Source organism: Hordeum vulgare, chromosome 7H, assembly GCF_904849725.1.
Source record: "Hordeum vulgare subsp. vulgare chromosome 7H, MorexV3_pseudomolecules_assembly, whole genome shotgun sequence".
Classification (NCBI taxonomy): Eukaryota; Viridiplantae; Streptophyta; class Magnoliopsida; order Poales; family Poaceae; genus Hordeum; species Hordeum vulgare.
In genome coordinates, this window is record NC_058524.1 from 119,153,626 (window position 1) to 119,168,071 (window position 14,446).

At 45.0% G+C, this 14,446-nt stretch overlaps 1 protein-coding gene across 1 annotated transcript; it reads right to left on the reverse strand.

The window, feature by feature from the left end:
* Window positions 1-8,745: 8,745 nt before the first annotated feature.
* Window positions 8,746-10,474, reverse strand: LOC123408452 (protein NTM1-like 9). Its single transcript, XM_045101561.1, has one exon. The coding sequence runs from the start codon at window positions 10,219-10,221 to the stop codon at window positions 8,812-8,814; it is 1,410 nt and encodes a 469-aa protein (XP_044957496.1). The 5' UTR covers window positions 10,222-10,474; the 3' UTR covers window positions 8,746-8,811.
* Between the last annotated feature and the right edge of the window lie 3,972 nt (window positions 10,475-14,446).

Below are 14,446 nucleotides of genomic sequence, written 5' to 3' on the forward strand. Positions count from 1 at the left end.
AAGATCAGGTAGAAGAGGTAGATGTTGATGAATTGCAGATCCTGAAGGAAGAGGATGCTGGTGCTGCTAGAGTTTGTGAAAAGAGGGTTGCTGTCGCTGATCCTGTAGGAACTGATGAACAAGTTAGTGAAAAGTGGGTTCCTGCTGCTGGCACTGCTGGAAAAATGAAGCCTCAGAAGGAGGCAAAGAAGCCAAAGAATACTGGAGATGCAATGGTGGAAGTGATGCAGCAGTACGTGAACATAAAGAAGAAACAAGCGGAGGATGAAATCGCCCTGTTCACAAAAGAGAGTGTTGGATCAACAATGGGCATGAATTCTCCATCAGCAGGTGCATTTCTCTAGTGCATAAGATGGGAGACATCACACGCCATGAGAGAGCCAGAGCATATAAGGTGTTCAAAAATGTTGACAACCGTGAAACCTTCATCACTTCCACTGCCGAGGATGAAGCGAGTGCAGTCGAGTGGCTTTGGAGAAAAATGGATGACTTGGCTACCTAGAAGAGGTAAACTTTATTGGAACTTGAGTAGATAACCAAACCAACTTCTATCTCTATTTGGATCAGTTCATAATGTTCTTGCTTGCTTGGTCTGGTTCTTGAATATTGCTTGATATGGTTCTAGATTCTGGCGGTCATGTTTTTATGAGAAAAATGATTCATTTTTACAACCTTTTCTCTATTTGCAGAAATTTTTAGTTGTGAGTTTCCTCTGCTAGTACTTGATGTCAGATATTTATGTGACATGTTGCTAGAGCTTGCTTTCTCTATTTATATGATCGGTTCCTATGCACAACCATTGCTCTGTTCCTATGCACCCGATATTTATGTAAGTTCTACTAAATCTATTAATGCACAATCATTTGCTTTGTTTATGTAGGTGTGTCCCTTCAGCCTTCATGTTCATAAGTTGAGAAGATCACGACGATTCTTTGTCTTTGATTGAAGTTCCACCCCGTACGCGTTGCTTCCATACTCACTTGGTCGAATTGTTCGCTGTGAACAACATTCTATGCCTTTCTAGAGTTTCATAAGTGAATTCATGCGTCTGTGAGAACCAACCCGCCCCCGCGTCGTCCCATCGCATTGGCACTCAAAATGATGATCAAATTTTTTATGAACTGTTATGATGGCATGATCTCTTTCGTTAGGCCAGATGAGATATTCTTGGTTTATTTGATTCAAAGGTGTGAAAAAATGATGATGATGTTGCTGCAATGAACTGTTGTAATGGACAACTGTTATAATTATATTTATTTAGCCCACATGTAAAATGATGGTTGTGTTATAAACTGCTTGTTAAAAATTGTTGTGTTGTTATTGTTGTTGATGTGATAAAAACCACATATTTATTTTGTTGTGCATCCAAAGGCTATCCTAGCCAAACAATAATTTTATGTGCTAGGGAATATTGGGGCTGAGGGTGGGAGGGAATGTAGGGGATTTAAGGGGATTGGTGAAGGGGAGGGCTTCACCAAATCCCTCAAAATCCCTAGGGCTTGAAAGGGGCTTGAAAACCTCTAGTGCCAAACAAAGCCTTGAGTGAGACAAAAGACAACTCTCGCATAGAACGCAACAGTATCGGATTGGCCTAGCATGACTTGTATTTTTGAAAGAAACTTAGTTAGAATGGTGCTAGCGAGGGATTGATCATGAGATCTACTAGTTGCTTCCCGGCGCCGCCAACTACCCCATCACACTCGACTTGTTGACAACTATATAGAGCGCAGCCTACTATAAGAAAAATGAGACGAGTTTTACCATGTTAAATTATTTTTCCTATTTTTATTTTTATTTATTTTTCTTCATTTTACTCGGTTTTCTCGTGTTTTTTTCTTTTTTCCGCTTCTGTTTTGTTTTTGTTTTGTTTTTTCTCTTCTCCACTTTTTTGTTTGGTTTTCCTTTTTCTTCTCCAGTTTTTGTTGTACTTTTTTTCTTATGTTTGTTTTCGTTTTCAAACTACATTTTCATACATGTAAAAATATTTTTTAATAAGTGATTAACATTTTTATACACGTTCAAAATTGTCCCCATGCTTATTCAACATTCTTAAATGTGTGTTCAACATTTTAATACTTATTTAGATTTTTTTAAATGCATGTTCAACATTTAAAAAAAACTCGTTCATCAATTTACAAATACTCGTTCAATATTTTTAGTACTTATTCAAAAGAAATCAAATACACGTCCAACATTTTTTAATGCTTGTTAAACATTTTTAATACTTATTCAACATTTTGAAAAACTTGTTCAATTTTTAGTACTTATTCAACGTTTTCTGAATACTCATTGAACATATTTCCAATACTCGTTCAACAACTTTTAATACTCATTCAACGTTGTTAAATACTTGTTCAACTTTTAATACTGACTCAAAATTTCAAATACTTGTTTAACCTTTTCCTAATACTTATTTAATATTTTAATACTTATTAAACATTTTTCAAATGCATTTCAGCATTTTAAAATGTGTTTTTAAAGAGAATTTTGTGCATATATATTTACAATTTGTTAAAGTATAATCAAAATAAAAAATAAAGCAAAATATAAGAACAGAGTAATTGACCCATGAGTATCCTAGAAAAAAACAAATTAACCCATGAGCCATGACCCGCCCAGTCCATAGGCCATACCACTTGCACCGTCCGCCCGGCAGGTAACCGGTTTTGTGAACCTTCTAAAACGTTCCCTCAATTGGTTTGTTCCGTTTCTTTTCGTTTGCCAGGTTTTTCATTATTCCTGTTTCTGTTTTCTTTGTATCTTCTTTTTATTTTTCTATTTATTTTATTTTATAGGTATTTTCTATTTATTTTCCCCTTTGTTTCTCAGAAAAGTTAGAAATTCCAATATTTGTTCATGATTTCCAAAATTGTTCATATTTTTAAATTTTATTCACTTTGTACAAAAATGTTCATGTTTTCAAATTTTGTTCAGGTTTTACAAACTTGTTCATCAATAAAAAAATTGTTCGGCATATATCACAAAAATGTGCATTGTGTACTAAAATATTGTTCAACATATATCACAAAATTTTAATGTGTATTTTAAAATTGTTCAGTCTATATCACAAAAATGTTTAATGTGTATTAAAAACGCTTCAACATATATCACAAAAATGTTCACTGGGTATTTAAAAAAATCAGTGTATATTTAATATTTTTTCAGCGTACATAAAAAAATCACGCTTTCCTTTTTGTTGAACTTTTTCAAAAAATATTCATAGTTGCAATTTGTTCACAACTTCAAACATTATTTGCATGTTTTAAGAAATTTGTTCACATTCTTTACAAGAAATATTGGATGTTTTTGAAAAAAGGGTTGCCGTTGTTGCTAGTACTTAAGTACTCTCGCGTTGTGTTATAGCTAAGAACAGCTTACAACTCGAGCGTCGACCACCATAGCTTTTATAGCTTGCAGTTAGGAGTTCGACTCCTCCCGTTTCGTTCTGAACCTTGACGTGCGGGTTAAGACTCAAGACGATTCGAGACACCGTCGACCTGCTGTGACAGGAACAATCCCTTCTCCCTGTAGTCCTTTCAAGTTATCTTTTGAGAGCTTCTCCAGCCGTTCGTCGTCCCAAAGGATGAAATAGCATCGTCTCTGGGCGCGCTGGCAAAAAATCAGTGTGGGTGGCTCGGTTTCCCAATCGTCCCAAACATCGTGTTTTTTAACAAAACTCGGTCAAAATTCGACCAAACACGACAGAAATTTAGAGAAAATTCAGGCGTTCTCATTGATATTTGCACAAACTAGACCAAAAACATAATTTAAGACGGAAATTAAAAACTACCACTACTACGCCGCCGCCGCCACCTTGAACCTTCTACATGCCGAGATGCCTCTGGAAGTTGGTGTAGTCGTCGTCGTCATCGTCCTGCACTCCGCCGCCGTCCTTGCTGCACCCCTGCCCTGGGTCTCCGTGGTGAACGGGGTTGGACGGTCCGGGCGCCTCCTTGTCGTTGTCGTCGAGGATGACGACGCAACCCTCCTCACGGTAGCGACATCGAGCGGCAATATCCTTGAGGGCGCGGCACTAGCGCTCCATCTCCTGCCGAACGTAGTTCTCCTCGTCGTCGACCATGGCCTCGTGCTCCTTCTTCATGGAGAGGAGCGGCGGCTCGGTCTTCAGCTTGACGAGGCGGGAGGAGGAGGCCTCGTTAATATGAGAGTGCTGCTGCGTGTGCGCCGCTCGAACGACGTATCCCGTGGCTCCGGCTTGACGGGGAGAAGCGCCAGCGACCCGGAGGAGCGAGAGCGGGAGACGTCCATGAACTGCCGCGGTAGTGGGAAAAGGAGGGTGGCGCCGGGTACTCCATCCACGGTGAGTTGCCGTCCTCGATGTGCTCGAGGACGGCGTCCAGTGTGCGGCCGGGGACGCCCCACCCTAACAGTCGCCCCTCGGAGTTGAAGCGGCCACGGGGTTCAACACCATTGCTGGCGGCGAGCTGTTCGACGTGGTGGTGTTCGAATTACGCCGACCATAGTGTGTTGCTGTCGGGGGGCATACCTCGGCTTGTTCCGCGAGCTCTCCGGCAGTGACAATCGTATGCGTCCAAACTCCGTGCGCCGGTCAGCTCCAGAGGGTGGCGGTGACACCGGGACTCCACCGGCGCTCAGCCTCCACGATCCTGGTACCCGCATATTTGGTGGTGCCGGGTAGTCCGTCTCATAGAGGAGGCGAGCGTCGGACTCGTGCAGGTGGCGGCAGCCAAAGCCGTTTGCCGCCGCTCCATCGCCGGGGTAGCGCTCGACCATGGTTGTCGATGGAGAGAGGGGGCGTCAGCGATGAAAGGGAAAGATGTACGTCGGCGGCGAGAGAGGGAGAAGGGTTGTGGCGATAGGTGTGCGGCCACCGGCAAGGGAGGGGCGACTTATATAGCCGCGGGTGGGCGACGAGCGGTCGACAGACGTGCATACGCATCGCGGGAGGGGGCGGGATGCACGTCGGCGCGCGTTCATTGCGCCACCCGTGAGGAATCAATGTAAGGCTGACCGGTAGCAGCCTTCGCATTGATTCCCTGTGGGAAAACGAGGCGATGAGGACGACGACCGTGCCTAGTTGCTGACTCGGTGGGTCCACAAGGAGTTCGCGCCAAAAAAGTTTCCCCCGACGCCCCCAGCATGCAGGGTTCGGCCTGGGTCCGCCGGCGGCAAAACCGACCCTAACCCGCGAAAAACAGGCTTGTGGGGACGCGACTGGGCCGTTTTTTTGCGCCGGCGACAAAAAAGGGCCTTGGGGCGGCGGGAGGGCTGTTGGGGGACGGTTGGAGACGCTCTGAATCCCTGCATCAAACACTTGCTCCACTTGCCACTTCAGAGAGGCCTTTCATCAGATTATAAATCGGCATTGCTATTGTGGTTATCGAAGATCTTCCTGTATAGCTTTCGAATCGAAGTCAAGCGTTTCATATACCAGTAAAAAATTCGACTAAATGATGGGATTCATGCATAGTCAATGAAACTACAAAAGAAAGTTTGTAACTGTCAGGAAAGTTCAGAGTTAAATGGTCAGCAAGATCAGTCACATAAACCTATTCAGATCTCTCCCTCTCCAATAGTGGGAATGCTCACTAGATCTTTATAAATATGGGTACTTGTTTGAGATAAAAATAACAAATGAAAATTCAGAAAGGAGATCAAAACATATAACAATGAAAGGTTAGATTCAATTTAACCTCTTGTACCTCCTGTTACATGTGTGAATTAAGGAGTAGCGAGCACAGGAGCAGCAAAATTCAGACATGCCAAAAAACCAAGGCACAAATTACACAGAACTATGGAGCTAAAATACAACTATTTAGATCAAGCCACTGTTAAAAAAGACAACATAGTTCAGCAAGTCATGAACATAAAACTGCAGAATTTAGACACCACTTACATACTGTAAATTCAGTTAGCAATAAGACAGACAGATTGCAGTTAGATTTAAGGAAAAATATGACTACTGCACACTGTAAATCATGAAAAAGGAGCCACACGAGCTCATATACAATGCTTAAATCACAGTCAAACTACATCTTCGTGCGCGATAAAGAACCCTCCAAGTTTTGCATGTTTCTTTACCTTGGGGGAATTTGCTCCAACATGAAAAAGGAGCCACACGAGCTCATATACAATGCTTAAATCACGGTCAAACTACATCTTCGTGCCCGATAAAGAACCCTCCAAGTTTTGCATGTTTCTTTACCTTGGGGGAATTTGCTCGAACATGGCTGCGAGCGGTTACGGGCTACGGGCGCGTGCTGGTGGCCCTGTCCCTTCTCTGACCGCGGTTGCAGGCGCGACGCGGGGGGTCCGACTCGAGGCTATTCGTGTTGGTCAGTTGTGATGTCTCCTCGCACCTCTAGTGGATGGAGGGCTAGACCGTGAGGGGGAGGGGTTTCCCCTTGTCCCGGTCCGGTTTGGTCATGGCATGGTGGTTACATCGGTCGTCGGGTCTCTTGTCGCGGCTTGAGTGGCGGCATGGTGCGATGGTGGTGGTGCCTCTCTTCTTTCCGGTTCGGTCCGACGGCGTGGGGTGCGTGCGCGATGGTGACGGCCATGATTGGGAGCTCATGCTCGAATGGACCAGTGTCAGGCCCCAGACGGGTCGAAGCTTCGTTCTGGGTGGACGATGGTGGCCTTAGTCTGGGTGGATGATGTTCTAGGTGAACAATTTTCAAATACTCGTTCAATATTTTTAACACTTATTCAAAAAAAATTCTAATACTCATTCAACAATTTTTAAAGCTCATTCAACATTCTTAGTACTTATTCAACATTTTGAAAAACTTATTCCATTTTTAATACTTATTCAACATTTTCTAAATACTCGTTTAATATCTTTTGAATACTCGTTCAACAATTTTTAATACTCATTCAACATTGTTAAATACTTGTTCAACTTTTAACACTTATTAAAAAAATTCAAATACTTGTTGAACCTTTTCCTAATATTTATTTAACATTTTAATACTTATTAAACATTTTTCAAATACATTTCAACAGTTTTCAAATGCGTTTTTAAATAATGTTTTTGCATATATATGTACAATATTTTAAAGTATAAATAAAAGTACAAAAATAAAGCAAAAAATGAATAAGAGAGTAATTGACCCATGAGTACCCTAGAAAAAAACAAATTGACCCATGAGCTATGGCCCGCCCAGTCCATATCCCATAGAACGCCCCGCAGGCCACCATCGATGGCAATTCGTATTTGATGCTCGCGTGCGTGGATACTCGTTTTGGGAACTTCTGTTACGTTATTGTTATTCCTTCTAGCACGTTAGCTCAACTGGTTACTTCTGTTTCTTTTCTTTTGCCGTTTTTATCATTATTCCTGTTTCTTTTTTCTTTCTTCCTTTTTTTCAGTTTTTCCCTTTTCTATTTATTTTATTTTACAGTTTTTTCGTTTTTATTTTTCCCTTTGTTTTTCAGAAAAGTTTGAAATTCCAATATTTGTTCATGATTTCCAAAATTGTTCATGTTTTTAAATTTTGTTCTTTTTTTCCAAATTTTGCTCATGTTTTCAAATTTTGTTCACTTTTTACAACTTGTTCACGAAACAAAAATTGTTTAGCATATATCACAAAAATGTGCATTGTGTACTAAAATATTGTTCAGCATATATCTCAAAATTCTAAATGTGTATTTAAAAATTGTTCAGTCTATATCACAAAAATGTTCAATGTGTATTTAAAATGCTTCAGCATATATCACAAAAATGTTCACTGGGTATTTAAAAATTGTTTAGTGTATATTTAACATTTTTTCAGCATGTATAAAAAATTGTTCACGTTTTTCGTATTAAATTGTTTTTTTTCAAAAAATATTCATATTTAATTATTATTTTTTCAATTTCAAACATTATTCGCATGTTTTAAGAAACTTGTTCACATTTTTTGCCAGAAATGTTGGGTTGTTTTTGAAAAAGGGGATGCCGCTGTTGCTAGTACTTAAGTACTCGCGTTTTGTTATGGCTAAGAACAGCTTACAACTCGAGCGTCAACCGCCGTAGCTTTTATAGCTTGCGGTTAGGAGTTTGACTCCTCGCGTTTCCTTTTGAACTTTGACGTGCAAGTTAAGACTCAAGACGATACGAGACACCATCGACCTTCCTAAAAACGAGACTTCGGAGTTGATTCATGTAGAACCAAATGTGAGCGAAAGAACTGAACCAAAGAGCTTAGCAGTTGACCATGAATAGAAATTCACCAGAATCATGAGAAGTTCTACTAACAAGTTTGAAGCTGAGACCTGAGAGAAACTAAACGAAAATACATGAGCCACAACACACAAATTTACGAATGCAAGGTTCAGAAAATTCATCACAGGAGAACGAAGAATAATTTAGCATCTCCCATAAGGATCGGGCTTTAGTTGATGATAAAAGGCATGAATTCAGTGATGTAAAATAGACACAACAATTTTTTTTTTGCCTCAAACTTGAATTTGCTCTGCAACTTATGAACTTGAAGTTGTTCTGTAGATTATCACGAGCAGCGAAACAGTTTTGATTTTACAAACAGAGTTACTGCTTATCTACGGCTGCCCAGATCATAACTGCATTATGCTTGCTTATCTGAGACTAATATACAGGAAACATAGCAGAAGAAGTATAGTGCAGGCGAATGCAAGGTTCAGAAATCCATCACAGGAGAAAGAAGAAGAACAACAGTTTCAGTAGCTTGCATGAACAAGTGGAGCAAATTGCTCAGAGGTACTAATATATCAGCCAGTGAATATCCGTGGCGACCGTACAAGGACGAACTAATATATCAGCCAGTGAATATCCTCGTATACACTTTGCATACAATTTCAACATCGGATTTAATGGACACTTGCAGACGAGAAGAAGTCGTCGTATCCTCCAAGCAGATTGGCCGCGGTATTGTTCCTCATCTCGTTCTCGAGCGCCTCTTCGGCCTTCCACGCTGCTTCAAATGGATCGAAGAAGCTCGGCGGCAATTTGAACAAGTGGTCGTGTCCCTCAAGTGATGGTGCGTCAAGATCCGGCGCGTCATTGTGCCTCTCCTCCTCCTCAGCATCAGGGAAGGCAGGGTTGTGCATGGCCCGATCCTCCAGCATGACTTGGTCCAAGCAATCCAGGTACAGAGGTTCCTGTTGGTCCATCTCCACGCCAGTTTTCGCTCCAGTGACTTCAATTGGGTCGGCTTCCATCATTCTCGTTAGTTCTTCAATATAAAAACCATCTGCTTCCCCATCCTCCCCGAGCGCATCGTCGGCTTCCATCATTCTCTTTAGTTCTTCGATATCAAAGCCATATGCCTCCCCATCCTTCCCGAGCGCCTCGTCGGCCTGCCACTCTGCTTCAGTTTCAGGGACGGCCTCTGGCTCATGCTCTGCTGCTACTTCATCGAGTAGGAACTGCAGCTCCTCGTCTGGTTCAGAGTGGTGAGACTGTTCGATGTTCTCTTCAGCTTCGAGCGGAGAGATGTTCTCTGTAGCTCCCACCCTGAGAGTTTCGTCGACTTGCAGCCCGAAAAGATCTTCCATTGAGCAAGAGAACAGGACCATGTCGTCGTCGTCAGCTTCAGGTATTGATTCATCCGGCAAGAAAACCGGTGCAGCAGCGGTGAAGGATGGTGTGGCAACGCGCATCCTTTTCTTGGGGCGCGGCGGATGAGGATCGGCGGCGGCATCGGGCGCTGGCCTCTTCTGTGCCTGCATGCTCGCAGTCGCGGCCTCTGACTGCGATTCTTGAAGCATGTACGCGGCCGATTCTTGGCGAGCGGCGGCAGGAGCATGCTGAGCCAAGTGCATCCTGCAGAACACCTTCACCCCCTCGGCGATGGTGGCCTCAGGCAGCAGGCACCGGTACTCCTCCATGACCCAGCCGGTGGACTTGCCCTTCTTTTTGAACGACAGGTTCTTGACCTCGCCGACCTTGCCTCCCGCGTGGCTGATCTCCGTGGTCTTCTGGATGGTCCAGGTGCCGCCGCCGGCGCTGCGCACGCTCTGGAGTTTGCTCCCGTTCTTGCTCTTGCACGTGGTGAAGAAGAACCGGTCGCCGTTGCTCACGGCCTGCGGCACGGGCGCGTATCGGGCGGCGAGATCCTTGGGCTCGCAGCTGGAGATTTCGACGCTGTGGATGAACTTCTCGACGCCGTGCAGCGTCTCGCCGGAGAGGAGGCGTGGCAGGTAGTAGGTGACGGCATCCACTTCCGTAGGGTTCAGCCGGCAGTGCTGGAAGACGTCGTCGACGTCGAGCCCTTCCATCCCGGCCGGCGTGCTGCTTCTAGCTAGGGATGGGATCGAGGGCTGGCGACTGGGGATTTGGGAGAGGGTGGCGGCTGGATCGGAAGGTGTCGTGGGATGCGAAGGTGTTCTGTACTTTGGTATTTATAGACGATGGACATGCACAAGATGGATCACGCGTCAAATTTCATTTCTCTGAATCCGATTCGGTCCCAGTTTCTCCCGTCAGTCATATCTGAAACTTGCTGCTCCCGTTGCTTTAATTTTTCTAAAATTCTCGGTAAATCCGTGCATGACGTGGTTCTGAACATGTAGAGAGGACAGACGCCGTGCTGATTGTAATTCTTCTTGATTTTGAATAATATACAAGTCCTATTTCTTATCCGGGTCACAACTAAAGTGGTATATTACAAATCTCTCTCTAATAATAATAATAATAATAATACTAATAATCTATACCTAATAATAAAGCGGCTATTGCTTTCGTCGGAAAACTCACCGTCGCATTTTTATAAAAAAGCCCCTGTAATTTTTGTTATTTAACCCGCGCTCCATCATTTATCTGCAACGCAAAAGGAAAAAAAATGATTCGCAGCAAAAATTATACCCGTACGCATCGTCTCCTCCAGCCGACCCTGGGCCACCCTGGCTTGTGCCCAGGCCGCCGCCACTCGCCGCCGCGGGCGACCTTAACCGCCACCGCTGCCGATCTCAACCCACCCGCCTCCGCGGCCGTACCTCTCCCGGCTCACTGCCCCCGTTACGCCGCTCGAGCGCATCGCGTCGACCCTGGTCCACCCTGGCCTGTGCCCAGGCCGCTGCCACACCACTCGCCGTCGCGGCCGACCTCAACCACCATTGTTGTCGCTCTCAACCCACCCGCCTCCGCGGCCGTACCTCTGCCCGCTTGCTGCCCCCGTTTCGGCCTCGAGCACAGCTTCTGAATCAAATCAATGCGACAGCTACAGTGAGTGGGGATGATGCGTCTGCTCGACGCAAAACGGCGGCGGCGCGCGGATGAGGCGCGGCGGAGCGAAGTAGTTGGAGGTGGAGGCGGGCCTCCATGGCTCACACGGGGAACTCCGTGGTTATGGCACGGCAACAGCGACTCCTTATGGCCAGATAGAGGCATCTAACCCTTGCTCCCCTCATCGTATCCCCTCCTCCGACGCGAACTCATCATCTGGTGAGATCCCCTCCCCATGCCTCCAACCGTGTGCCAAGCACGGGCAAGAAATTTTGTTTTGTGGGGATTTGTTTGCTGATGAATGAATGTATTGAATGTAAGATTGTATTGTTGTAGAGACAGAAAATGGAACACCACGTTGAGTTTGTCATCTGATCCCACATTCTCTACCCCATGAGTGAAAAAAGATAATAGTCCATTGATCAATTCACGTAGCCTCTTTGTTTTGCTTTGCTTGTCCCGCTCAATTTCTCATCATGGTGTAATTAACAATGGACGGGTTGATTTCTCAACAAAATAGGATGGGACTGACTACATTAGTTAGTTAGCTTATTATTTTAATAAATCAAAATAATTATAAAAAGATAAAAAACGTGTGGTATTTTTTTCTCCCGTTGCAATGCACGGGCCCTTTTGCTAGTAATAATCTATACCTAATAATAAAGCGGCTATTGCTTCCGTCGAAAAACCCACCGCGATATTTTTATAAAAAAGCCCCTGTAATTTTTGTTATCCAACCCGTGCTCCACCATTTATCTGCAACGCAAAAGGAAAAAATGATTCGCTACAAAAATTATACCTGTACGCATCGCCTCCTCCCGTCGACCCTGGGCCACCCTGGCCTGTGCCCAGGCCGCCGCCACACCACTCGCCGCCGCGGTCGACCTCAACCGCCACCGCTGCCGATCTTAACCCACCCGCCTCCGCGGCCGTACCTCTCCCCGCTCACTGCCCCTGTTGCGGCGCTCGAGCGCATCGCGTCGACCTTGGTCCATCCTGACATGTGCCCAGGCCGCTGCCACACCACTCGCCACCGCGGCCGACCTCAACCACCACTATTGTCGATCTCAACCCACCCGCCTCCGCGGTCGTACCTCTGCCCGCTTGCTGCCCCCGTTTCGGCGCTCGAGCACAGCTTCTGGATCAAATCAACGTGACAGCTACAGTGACTGGGGATGATGCGTCTGCAAGATGCAGAAAAGCGGCGGCGCGCGGATAAGGCGCGGCGGAGCGAAGTACTTGGAGGTGGAGGCGGGCCTACATGTCTCACACGGGGAACTTCGAGGTTATGGCGCGGCAACGGCGACTCCTTATGGCCAGATAGAGGCGCCTAATCCTTGCTCCCCTCATCGTATCCCCTCCTTCGGCAGAAACTCATCATCTGGTGAGATCCCCTCCCCATGCCTCCAACCGTGTGCCAAGCACCGACAAGAAATTTTGTTTTGTGGGGATTTGTTTGCTGATGAATGAATGTATTGAATGTAAGATTGTATTGTTTGTAGAGACAGAGAATGGAACATCACCTTCAGTTTGTCATCTGATCCCACATTCTCTACCCCATGAGTGAAATAAGATAACAGTCCATTGATCAATTCACGTAGCCTCTTTGCTTTGCTTTGTTTGTCCCGCTCAATTTCTCATCATGGTGGAATTAACAATGAACGGGTTGATTTCTCAACAAAATAGGATAGGACTCACTACATTAGTTAGTTAGCTTATTATTTTAATAAATCAAAATGATTATAAAAAGATTAAAAGCGTGTGGTATTTTTTTCTCCCGTTGCAACGCACGGGCCCTTTTGCTAGTAACAAGAAAGCAAATACAGTTTCTGGTCGTCCGTCGTGGCAGTTTTGCAAAAACGCCCCCCTGTTTTTTCTAATCAACCATCAGTCCTTCATTAAGTAAAAAACATTTTGTTTTTTCAAAAAAGCCCTTGCATTTGTAAAATTCCCAGTCATGGGGTGCGCCAAGGCAGCAGGCAGCCACCGACTGCTCCCGAGCCACTGATCTGCTCACCGCGCCGGCGCCCCGCTCCTCCCGCCGGTCGCCGGCCTCGATCCATGCCGGATCCCGCTGCCGGCGAGCTGCCGAAGCCGTCGCCCCCAGCCCTGCATCCTCCCGAGCTCTGCCCCCGCGAGCAGCCGCGCCGCCCTGCCTCCTACGCCTCCCCGCGCTCCCTGTCTCTCCTTGCGCCGCCGCCACGCTGGTGCAGCCGCGCGCCTCGCCTGCCGGTCCCTCCGAACGCCGCAGCCGCCTGCTCGCCGAGCGCCTCCTCCCCGTCGCGCCCTGGACCGTCTCCAGATCGACCCGCCGCCGCCCTGGCGTTGACCGCGCCGCCTTGGGCCGCCACCTCCCATGTGGGCCGTGCCAACAATTTTTTTCATATATAAAATTATCATTTATGTCCTTATATTTTTAAAGCAAGGCATATATTAGCTAATAAATTAACCACGTATAATGAAGTTTACCTTTTGTGTTGTACAAGCATGGGCATATATAAAATTCACTATTTAGGAGCACACGCAAGTTGTGGTGGCTAGAACGCCTATTCCCTTACAGAACAATCCCTGGTTGCCACATTTTTTTTCATCCCTCATTTTTACTATTTGTTATGTAATTAAAATGCACATATGTACTGTATTGTCCCACCTCGCTCCCTTCCACAGAATACCATCAACTTATATACTTTTACCACTTGATATCAATATAAGCAGCCCAGAAAATCTGTATGGAGTTAATCCGTCTCTCCATAGAAAGAAAACTTATGGGATTGTTATGGGGGAGATTACCGAGGGAAAGAAAAAGACCTGGAGACGGAGAAAATTGTGGGGTTATGGAGAGAGACAGATTGGGAGAAAATTGACACGCAAAAGAAGATGCCATGCTTAACCTTTTCAAAGGTGGACACGCTGGAGGTGGTATGGAGGAAAATTGTAAAAAAATATTCACAATTAAAAAGTTGTTTGCAAATAATGAAAATGTTCTTGATTTTCAAAAATGTCAAAAGATTGTAAAAGTGTTCATGAATTTGGAAAATATTCACAATTTCAAATATGTTTACGAGTTTAAAAATATTCTTGATTTCACGGAATTGAGGATGATAGTGTATCTCGGTGATGCAGCAAAATGTGATCATGATCATTGAATATTATGATTTTTTTCTCCCGTTGCAACACACGGGCCCTTTTGCTAGTTATTATAAATGCCTGTTCGGAGCCCCAAAGGAAGACAACTTCACACTGGATGAGTCTCGAACAGAGGATATACCCCATGTTTCA

Excerpts from the sequence above, each read along its gene's own strand:
- LOC123408452 (XM_045101561.1), bottom strand. The coding sequence starts at position 10,221 with ATGGAAGGGCTCGACGTCGACGACGTCTTCCAGCACTGCCGGCTGAAC.